This window comes from Podarcis vaucheri (assembly GCF_965113315.1).
Source record: "Podarcis vaucheri genome assembly, chromosome: 1".
Lineage (NCBI taxonomy): Eukaryota > Metazoa > Chordata > Lepidosauria > Squamata > Lacertidae > Podarcis > Podarcis vaucheri.
This window is the reverse complement of record NC_138759.1, coordinates 12,797,223-12,808,717: the sequence shown is the minus strand read 5'-3', so window position 1 is coordinate 12,808,717 and position 11,495 is coordinate 12,797,223. Positions and strand designations below refer to the sequence as shown.

Below are 11,495 nucleotides of genomic sequence, written 5' to 3'. Positions count from 1 at the left end.
TTATAAACAAAGGATGGGTTGTGCTCTGCTAAATCAATCCTGCCATTATCTTTTAAGCATTAATGGCATTTGTCAAACTTTTTTAACTATGCCCCCAAATTAAAATGTGTGTTGTTTGTGTGCCTTTTAACCTTTGTTTCTCCAGCTCACTATTTCTGTGGTTAACTCAAGACTGTACAGGTTGTCCTAACTTCTCTCTTATTTATCCCTACTTGCAGTCCTGTGCCTCCACTAGTATAACTGGTTTATGAATTGCCTTTTGGGGGAGATGGGCAAACTTGAGTATCAGCCACACCTCTATATTGCTTGCTTTGCATCTGAACCATCCTGTTGTGCAACTCATCAGAAGACTGTTGAACAACTGTCCTTCCCTCTTGACCCTTCTCCTTTAGCATTAGAGATAAACACGTCCTTGAACGTCTATGCCAAGATAGGATACTTTTGCATGATACGAATGAACCAAAATGGTTGAGTCCTGAATATATTTGTTGGATAGGCCACTAATAATAGCATTGCACCAATAACCTTTAAGGGCCTTTCAACGCCTTAAATGTTATGGCCTCTCCCAAGAAAGGCTTGGTCTTGTATTCTGGCCTCTGCTAGAATTCTGCAATGTATCTTAAAAGGAGCATACACTAAAGCAGTGACTTTCAGGCTTTGATTAGTCACTCCCAACACAGTCTGGTTGGGAGTGTTTCAGAGACTGCACTCACTCCATGTGAGTTGCATAGTTGCCCTTTTTTGAGCTGAACAACTTAGAGCATATTTGGTGTGGAATTCAATTATTACACAGGTGGAACTTCCATCACCTTCCTATACTCCCACCTGTATTCCCTATACACCCCCAAAATTTGCTCTGGGTGGGGGCACCTCTCCAGAGCAGATGTTAAGGAGAAGATAGATATGGGGCCCTGCTATGGGAGCGGAAATCGTTTTGTGTGCACATCAACAGCATGATTGCATACAACCCTCAAAGTCTCCTTCACTTGCACATTGCAGAAGTAGTATGGCTTTAACGTCAAAGGGAAAAGTTTGTCTTCTGGTTTGGTATACACTGATACCTTGGGTTAAGAACTTAATTTGTTCCGGAGGTCCACTCTTAACCTGAAACTGTTCTTAACCTGAGGTACCACTTTAGCTAATGGGGCCACCACGCTGCCAGCGCACGATTTGCGTTCTCATCCTGAGGTAAAGTTCTCAACCTGAGGTAACCTGAAGAGTCTGTAACCCGAGGTACCACTGTACCTCTCTGAGAAACCCCCAATGGTTTGAACAGTGCTGCACTAGGGCAAAGGAGTCCAGGAACTAGGAAGTACTTCTCAAACTTCAAGAAACAGCCCTCTTTTAACCTAAATTAGATATTTTATGCCCCCACCTTGATATTACTTGTAACATTCCCCTCACTTAGCTACGCTGTGTCACTCTATGCTTTATAATTTACATCCTAGCAGCATCAGTCCCACATTAGGTCAAGAGTAACTTCTTCCAGCACTGCCACTTTGGGAAGCATTGCACTTGAGAGTCTGTCTCTGACTAAAAGGCAGGGTGGGGAGCAGAGAGCGAGAGCAATTGCTCACCTTGCTTCTGTCCCATTCAATTATGATACACTTTTAACATTCTGTCACGGAAAGAGAAAGTTTGCTTCCTTCTATTTTATACTGAGTGTATTTTAAATTCTGAAACTGTTTTACAACCATGAAATGTTAGAAGGCCTTATTGTCATATCCACTGACGTTAATTATGGGTGCTGGTCCTGAATTTTCTCTTGAAGGGTCAGGGCAAGTGATGACGGGTAAGGCTCTATCCCAGAACTGCAGTCAATGCCGGTATGAACATAGCATAATCTACATGTAAGTGTAGCTTATAGAACATTTTATGGGTTGTGTTCTCAGTTCTGGAATAAAACTCAGTGGGCACTATTGTCAGTTTAGGAGATACTTTTTTGTGTATGTGTCCTTATTACTTTAATAGCAATAGGTCAAATTCAGTGTCCAGTTGCCTTTGTTTAAAGCTGCTTAACAATGAGTGGAGCAGAACATGTGCACCCAGTTAGCATGGCATGAGGGCCCGTAACATGACAAAGCTCAAAGTTGGAAAAATTACGCCTCTTACAGGCCAGTTGATAAAAGAACAAATCTGCACTGATACGTTTTGTAACTCTGCCTTTAATAAACTATTCACAATATAGAGGTTTTGCTGTTAAATGTTTTCTTCTAACGCTGCCCTACAAGCTATTCACTCAGATGTTTGGGTGGAATTTAAAGTACTTCAGAAACTGCCTTATACCAGGTTAGACATACCTAACTAGCTTTCCCTGTCTATACAAGATTGTTAGCGGCTCTCAAGAGACCACAGAGCCTTTCCCATCACCTGCTATGTGAACCTGGAACTGACTGACCTGCGACTCTATTATGCAATAAACGGCCCCATTCCAATTGTCTTTGTTGAGTAGGCGTTTATGACCCAGTAGACTCCCTCAGATTCTAGGAGTTAGGAGTTGGTCCTACAGCAGTTGGGAGGGAAGTATCCTGATGAGGCCAGCTGCATGGGATTGAAGCCTCATCCAGGCATAGACATTTATCACAAATACAACACTTTCCCCCTAAGCCAGACCTCTTACCCACATGGTTTTACACCACCCTTGAGTTGTTTTGCCTGGCTGGGATGTATCCTTGAACTCTGACAATGCTTCTTCCTTGCCTGGATAGAGAATAGGGAGGGAAGTGTCAGTGTGAAAGAACCAGCCTAATGTAAAAAAAAAGGGGGGGGGGGCGTAAAATGCACATTTACAGCTCTGCATACTTTTGCCTTTAGCCATGGCCATTAGTGGGCTTACAAATACCTCTTTCCCTTCCCTCCCCCAATATACAGGGTCACTTTGAGAAAGCATTGGAGGGTTTCTGCCCATGCTACAGGGTCCCATCCTGTCCACATAAGGAATTGTATTTGTATACCACCCATTACCTTAGTCCATCAGTTAAAATATTTTATAAGAAGCTGCTGGGTGAGGCTATCAAAGTGTTTGTAGTAACATGGCAGCATGAGGCTGTTCAGACCAGTGCCTGGTTTTGCAAAGTGGGCTGGATGTAAGCTAGTAAGCTGAAGCATCTGACAACATGGAGGTGGTTCTCATGTCCAGCAATTGGGTGTACAAGATGGGTTGCACTCCCCTTGAAAGACTATAAATTTAGCTTGGTGACGAGGTCTTGGAATGAGCATTGTCACTGGAAGCACAGCTTCAGACAAATTACCTGGTGAACTGCAGCTCTCCCTGTGTCTTGAGATCACCCATAAAAGTACAGCTGGCACCATTGCTACCATCAGTAGAACACCTGCTCATAAATATTTGCTAATGTATTTTAAAGTCAGTTATCATTTAGTCTGCTTTTTTCTTTTTAGTTGTATCAGTCTTTCATCAATTTACGACACACATATACACATCTTTCTTCTATATTTCCCTGATATTTCATAGATGAAGGGGCAGTTTAAAAATACTGAAAATGAATGATTGTACATCAAAGACAAATAAGAATTACCTTAAGCCTGGACCGCAATCAGGTTTTCAGGCAAGCTTCTGCACATCTTTTCCTCCCTTGCAATTCTTTCCTGTTCATTGCTTATTCTGTACCTTTCCTCCAACCACCTCACTTCTGGGCTCAGAGTTTCCCTGCCTCCTTTACTCAGCCACACAAAAATACTCTGTTTTAAGGGCCAATGTGAGGTTTTAATCCCAGCCAGACAACTAACCCGTGTCTCAAAGAACTATAAACATCCTGACGGGTTGTGAGCCAAGCATATGGAATGTTCATAAACATTCCATGCCAACACAGCAACTTGGCCCTCTGGGACCCACAGAGAACCAGCAGAGTCAATACTTATCTACCCACCTGGCATTTCTGTGCTCCAAACTGCTGCCCAGCTAACTGCTTTCTCTGTGAAGTTTGTGATGTGTTTAACGCACCTCTAAAACCTTCTCTGGAAAAGTGGCTGGAGGTAACTGGAGCAGATAAAAGGTAGCGGTCCTCTCCTCAGTGCCATGTTTCTTTACGAAACAGCGGTTTCTTCACACATCTGTAACATGTAGTTAGACCCACAAAATGTGCTGCTCACAGTGCAAGTCAGTATCTCTTGGTTAGGAATGGGACCTCTCATGCCCAAGTCAGGTTATTTGCCCTACCGGCATTATGTATCAGTAGAAAACTAAGGGCAAACAGGAATGCAGTTGTAAGTACACACAAATATTCAAATTAACCAAGAATTACTTCCGTAGATGAGAACTTAGAATGAAATATTTATTATCACAGAAATTTTAAAAAATATTCTTTTAACCACAATTCTGCTTCATCACAGTGCAGAAGGCCCTTACCATTTTCAAGATTCATATTTATACATATAAAGAAGCATTTCTGCACAATCTGTGTACATTCTTTATACCCAAATCCCTTTACATCAAGGATGGACAGCATTTTGTCGAAGGTTCTGCTGCTGTGGTATAGATCTATTTGCATGGGTTGTGCATGTAAACACACTTTGCTTGCCAAGCTGTGCACTAGGGCAACAAAACAGGATTCATTCTGCATTAGTTGCAGGATCTGGTTCCATTATTAGTAGAGTCAGGACTAAATAAATAGCCCAATATTTGGAACCCAAGATAGAGTATTTAAATTATTTTCAGATTAAACAAGGTTCTGTTTCCATTATTAAAAAATCTGAAGCTTGATGGATTCCTCATGAACAATAAAATGAAAGTTAAAATAAATAGTTAGAAAACAAGGTTGACAATAGCAATATTACTGATAGTGACACATTTGGATAATTTTCTCCACATCACCTGTGGAACTACCTCATGCATTTATCCTAGGGACATACAGTGATGCTGGTCGTTCCATAACTAACCACGTTCTTGCCCCAGTCTGGAGCCTTTCATCCCCAAAATGCATCACTGTTGAGCCAGTATGCTCTCAGAACAAACCTTCCTCCATTGTCGTATCAATACTGGGGTTAGGAGAACATCAATGGGAGTTGGGTGGGAAGGGGAGAAGCAATGATTCCAGCAAGTCAAGTGTGGTTAGAACAACAGGGCAAGGAACTGATGTTGGCTGGTGCTGCTTTGGCCTGCTTTTCCCTGTGGTGCTTGGGCACCTCCTACTGGAACCAAGTGGCAGCTCAGCTCCAACCAGTGCTAGAGGGCTGCCAGCCTCCGTTTCCCAAAAATGTAATAGGAATTACTTATTACATTTGAGAGCTATGGGGGGGGGGCGTGTCTTCCAATTCTAATACAATCTGCTCTGCCTTTAGAAATGTGTCTGGAAGCTACAGTGGTGCCTCGCAAGACGAAAAGAATCCGTTCTGTGATTATCTTCGTCTAGCGGTTTTTTCGTCTTGCGAAGCAAGTCCATTGACGGATTAGCGGATTAGCACTATTAGCGGCTTATCTGCTGATCGGATCAGCTGATAAGCGGCTTAGAAAAAGGGGGGGGAGGAAAAAAAACCAGCAGGAACTCGCAAGACATTGTCGTCTTGCGAAACAAGCCCATAGGAAATTCGTTTTGCGAAGCACCTCCAAAACGGAAAACTTTCGTCTAGCGAGTTTTCCGTCTTGCGAGGCATTCGTCTTGTGGGGCACCACTGTATGACAAACAGGATGGCCGGTTTTGGCTTTTGATACTTTGACGCCATCTGTTCTTAGATAGGTATGATGAATGGGTGGAGTGGGCAGAAACTGAGGTGGGTACAGATATCTGATGAATTTCCATGATCAATCAACAACACTACTGCAGGAAAGGCCTGCTCAGTGGCACCAAAGAAAAGCTGGAAGAGGCTTTAGTCCTGGTGGGCATTGCTGGGGTGCATGCGTCCTGACACATTCATGCATACTGGATGCTGATGGCAGGCCTGTTACAATATGACAAAATATGCTTCTGCAATTTGTAGGGATCACTGATGTGCAAATTCCTAAACTTCTGATAGGGTGATCCTAAGATCTGCACAGTGCAGACTATTAGCATTTTTCATGCAAAAAGAAAAAGAAAAGAAGTAAAAACCACCATGAAAGGCATACAATCTATGATTAGCATTTTGAACAAAGCAACACCCCTCCTCCCACAATAAGGAATCTTGCTAGGCCACAGCTGTGCTCTTAGACATATCCCAACCCACTCCTACAGGACAAAGTTGCCAGGAGATAAGAGTGCACACAGTACACTTCAGACACCTCTAGTATCTTGAATTGGTGCCTGCCATTTGGATTTGATGCACTTCTTTAAGAATACAAGGTGTGCAAAAATGTTCTGCTTAAGTGATCTATATTGCACATAAAATCTAGAAATCGTGTTGCAGAGATACAATATTCTCCAAAGAGTTAAAATAGTTCTACCTGTACAGTAAATACTAAATTTTATAAAACCCATATTACTCCCAAATTGAAGCACATAATACTGACAAAGTTTAAAATCGGATAATCTACATATAAATTACATTTGTAAATGCGTATAATTAAATACCATAAAATTTCCGAAGCCAGCCATGACGCTGAGAAGTTTCTTGTTTATACCGCCACAAACACCATCCAAGAAAACAAAAAATCTGCAGTTTTAGACAAAGCACTGGAAAGAGTTACAGCATTGCTGCTTAGAGAGGTAGTGCCAGCTCCGTCCAACCAGATCAGTGCTTTGCCGTAACTCTTTTGTTATCTCTAAACTATGATGGAGCAATGTAGTAAAATGTAAAAAGACTATAAAATTTTACAAAAATAAATAGTTTCAAATGCTTTACAAAATGCAAGGCATTTTGCTGCCAAGCATCTTGAAGCTCCTTCAACAAAAGGGAAGAGGCCTGTAGTCCTTTAAATACTTTAAAAATATATTTGTATTTACTGAGGTTGCAAATCCAAGTATGCAACTCCAGTGAATGTCAACAAAGCGTCTCATTTTATATTAAAAATAGAATCATTAGGCTTTAGAAGATGTTTTCCCCTTATGGAAATTACTGTTATGCAAATTTTTCGGACAGATTAAAAATTGCACATTTAAAAAAGTGAGATTTGTGGGACTAGGGAAAGGTGCAAGAGACATATTCCTTGCATTTACCCTAGGATAAAAAAATTGCACAATTGGTTTAATAAATACTCCATTTTATATAACAGCTTGCCACTTTTTTTGGTTTATATATAAGTTTTGGAGAGGTTTTGAGAACCACTTAAGGACAATGTCTAACTACCATTCCAACATAACACTTTGAAGTTCAATCCCTCTCTCTGTGTGGCTTTTTCTTCAAACCAGCATAGGGTGGTAGCACAGGAAAAAGTATCTTTGGATTTTAAAAAAGTATCAAGACCCTACAAGAATCTCCATGATATGGTCCAAATCACTGAGATCACTTCTACATATTGGGATGTTGCTTGCTGAGGAGGAATTGCAAGAAGAGAAGGTTTTCAATATCTCTTCTGTGGGTGCCACGGGCGATGCTCTTGGAGGAGTTAGTGAGGGGCAGTCAAAGTCTGAATCGTACATCGAAGTGTCAATATCTTCAAAAATGTCATCGATAGCCAAGTCTTTCAAGTAGCTAGTTGAGCTTGAAATTTCGAAGGAACCAAATGCACATTCCACTCCCTTCAAGTCTTGTCTGTCATCTTCCAACCGAAAGCCTGAAGTTTCAGAAGTCTTAAACTGATCATCTCCAGATCCAGCCAGGTACGAAGGTGGGCTCACGTCCTCCATGAAGTCCAAGTCTTTCAGAATAGATGAAATGGCAGATGACATGTCATTATCTGAAACCACCAGCAAGTTGTTTTCAATTGGGCCTTCCACAGGCCGTGGCTCATGACCGCTGGACTCCTGCTGATGAACACCTGGGAAAATGTGTGATGGCATTCCAAACAAATCCAAGCCCAGGTAACTGGAAGGGCTGGTGCTGAAGCCACTGCACATATGAATGAACTGCTGGCTGTTTTCTTGCCTCATCTCCTCCTGGATTTGCCTGACTGTGTTGGCGATAAGGACAGAGCGGTGCAGGTTTGGCTCTGCCAACATCTTGTAGGTCTGTAGTTTGGTGAGGCACACATTGAGCACCAGCTGCCTCTTGAGTGGATATGGCAGGTTTCGGCTGGAATCGAAGGCACTTGACACACCTGCCATGTTCTCTTCATAATCACTCAGCTTGCGTTTCAGACCTCTTCCCAACATGAACCTGAAACAGAGCATAAACCAATGATAAAACTGCAGAGCGGTATAACACAGTCAAGTATACGGCTGTAACAACACTCCTAGGTTTTCTGTGTTATATATCCTTTTTTACCATGAAAGTCCAGGTGTTATAGTAGAGTTTCCAGATGTAAGTCAGACTTGTGTTCAACAAGGGTGCTGTGGCAGATCTCTTCATAGCAGTGATGGCCAAACTTGGCCCTCCAGCTGTTTTAGGACTACAACTCCCATCATCCCTAGCTAACAGGACCAGTGGTCAGGGATGATGGGAGTTGTAGTCCCAAAACAGCTGGAGGGCCAAGTTTGGCCATCACTGCCTTCATAGAGCTAACAGATTGCTGTATTTGGAGGTGGAAAGGAATCTGCTCTAAACTGGCCAACGACTGGACAGGAGGCAGAAATGCAAGGATAGCAAGAGCTTGCCACAAGCATGAAGAAAAGCTGCTGACCTCAACTTCCCAAGAATCCCAGCTTTAATTTTGTAAACACAAGTTTTCTAGCCCTTACAGTTGCCGATATATGCTTGGAAGCATGTGGGCAATGTCTAGTGCAATTCTAGAAGCCCAAGTTAATGATCTGGATATCAGAGTGAGGGGCTTCAGTGGCCATGTTGCTCCTTAGTCCTCCCCCAAACCAGCAGAGTAAACACTAAATTAGGTAAATAAGAAAAACACTCATTTGCTTAATCTTCATGATTGTAACAGGTCAGAGAATTTCGATTTCCTTAATTTAGCATAATGTTGAGTTTTCAGTGGCAACATTCAGAGACTAAAGATTCTTTCTCAATACCCCCCCGCCCCCAATCACGCAAAAAATGGTTTAAACATTGAGATTTCAGTATTCGCTTTAGGCTGCTTGATCTAAAAGCTGGTTTGAGCGCTGAAGGAAAGCTGGGTTCTCCCAATAATTTTTTTGATTTTGACCATGCTCTCTCCTCTTCCCTCCCAACTTGGAAGATAGACTTTTAGTCTTGGCAAACACAGAAAAAAGCTCTCAGAGAAGCTGTTGGAGACTTGCTACTCTGCTCCTGTTGCAAACTCAACAGCTTCCCCATGGCTATAAACAACGTAATGTATTTCAAAGCAGCAGTGCTTTTGCTCAAAATTCCAGACAATGAGGTGCTTGGGAGAGACTTTTTAAGCAGAACTCTTGGCTCGTAAGAAGAAAGTCCTTCAGAACGAGGAAAGCTGGGTGGGAGGGAGAGAGGAATGATCTTGCCAAATCTTCCCAAATGAAGTCAGGCAGGAAACAGCAGTTCTTACAGCAATCATAGATCAAAGTCCAGCAAGGGGTGTGCACACCAGCCATCCTTGCAACTAAATTCCTCAGTGTTTCTCCTTTGACAGCTGAACCCTTACATTGCCAAGTTTCAGTAGTAATGTGGAGATCTGGCACAAGAGCTTTTTAAAATGAAAATGAGAAAAAAATAGCATAGGCAAGCCTCTTTAAACAGTACTCTAATCAGGACCCCTTCCAATCTTGGAAGAATTGGGAGGTTGTGGGCATGTAGCTGGGTAAAGAGGGTATCTCAAAACCTAACACAGAATTTGTACTTCATAACGATAAAAACCTAAAGCATGATCCCTCAAACCAACTTCCTTAGGACACTCTCAGTTTAAGTGCCATACCAAAAGGGAGCAGCAATCAAGGTTTTTCTACATAGAAAACACTTTTGTGAAAGAAATCACATGCAGATCATTTTATGTCGTGATCACACACTGGCGTACTTGGATGTGGTTTTGAAGTACCTAAGGCAAATGGCAAATTTGAGAAAGGTAACTATGTTGCACCAAAACAACAAACTGTGTTGTGGTATGTTAAAGAAATATTTGTTGAGACTCCAGAACTTTAGTCCATAAAAGCTTACGCCACACTGCATCATATAGTCTTCAAAGCGCCACAAAAACATTGCTTTCTGCAGCTGAAGATAATGGTTTGAATCCAGAAATGTTTTGTATAAGCAGAAAGGCACTTCAATTAGGCAGCCCCACTAAATTCTCCTAATTTCCCCATCCTGCTACAGCCCCCTCAGGAGTGGCTTTTCAAGGGGTGAAGGGGCTGTAATGTGAGGGAGGCACCAGGAAACCTCCACTGCACTAGCCAAGTTGTTTCTCTACCACTAAATCAGGGGTCTGCAACCCGCAGCTCCGGAGCCGCATGTGGCTCTTTTACACCTTTGTCGCGGCTCCGGGGTGGATACTAGCGAGGGGAGGAGGCGCATTGTGCGCCCCAACACTCCCCACTGTGGCGGGCGCTGTACTGGCTGTGACGTCGCAAGGGGGCGGTGCGTGCATTAGTCACGCACCATCCTGACGTCACCTTCCCGCCCGCTGTCAGATCGCACATTAAGGTAAACAATATATGCAGTGTTATATTTGTTTTAAATGTCGCAATGGTTTTGCAGCTCCCAGGTTTTTTTTCTTCGGAAACGGGTCCAAGTGGCTCTTTTTGTCTTAAAGGTTGCAGACCCCTGCACTAAATCCATACCAATGTGGGTTTCACAACACTTACTATCCCAAACCATTTGCCTGTAGGTTTCTCACAGAGAAGCAGTTGGCCTTAGTGAGAGAGCACACTGAAGGATAAGTTTACTGTGGCATGAAGTTTCATGGATAATCTCATCAACTGGTATGAAATATCATTTGATGTGTCAATATGTAAATGAGGAATTGGCAATCTTATTAATGCATCCCCTTTTCTGGATAGTGCTTAAACCTGCTTTAGAAATAATAAGGTCTGAGTGGTGCTCAAGCCTCCCACAATTTGGGGCATGGACTCAAGAAAAAGGATCATGTCAGGCCCTTGTTTGGTACTGGAGAGAAGAGAGAATCCAGAAACACCAAAACAAGTTAACTGGGCATTTGCACTGCTGCAGATAGATACCGGTGAAATCTGGGCTTTGCAAATCTGCTTTTGGTAGATCCTTCAATTGCTTCAACACACACACAGAAAGGGTGTGTGTGTGTTGGGGATGCATAAATTTGAGATTGAAAGGCAGATTAAGGCTGGACGCAAGTATGTTGTAGACCCTGCACACGGCAGAGGGCCTCCCAACTTCCCTTTCGTCTCAGTACTGGGCTCAGCCAACAGCTGCTCAGCTGACAGTAGTGGTTGCCAGCTCCACATTGCAGTTCAGGCCAGGCAAATCTTCCAAACTAAAGACGACCATATGAAGATTTTCCTATGACTGAGTGAACCCCTTCTCCCTCCCTGAAATACATACAATATTATGTTCTGCTGCTCTCCTCTGTGCAGATCTGTGCCCTTCCCAACAAATGCAGAAATATGCAAAGG

The 11,495-nt window shown here is 42.7% G+C and overlaps 1 protein-coding gene and 1 long non-coding RNA gene across 3 annotated transcripts in view; both read right to left on the bottom strand.

Annotated features, from left to right (window-relative positions):
• Positions 1–140: 140 nt before the first annotated feature.
• Positions 141–1,204, bottom strand: LOC309531041. Its single transcript, XR_014219015.1, has 2 exons — positions 595–1,204; positions 141–560 (listed from the first exon to the last, which is right to left on the bottom strand). It is a non-coding gene; the product is annotated as an uncharacterized lncRNA (long non-coding RNA).
• Positions 1,205–6,017: 4,813 nt separating this feature from the next.
• LOC309530531 (SERTA domain-containing protein 2-like) overlaps positions 6,018–11,495 on the bottom strand; it is a 20,634-nt gene continuing 15,156 nt past the window's right edge. For both annotated transcript variants that reach the window (XM_082219557.1, XM_082219556.1), the window contains exon 3: positions 6,018–8,187. In XM_082219557.1, coding sequence (XP_082075683.1) covers positions 7,329–8,183 — 855 coding nt within the window. In that variant the 5' untranslated portion in view covers positions 8,184–8,187 and the 3' untranslated portion in view covers positions 6,018–7,328. The remainder of the gene's footprint in view (positions 8,188–11,495) is intronic.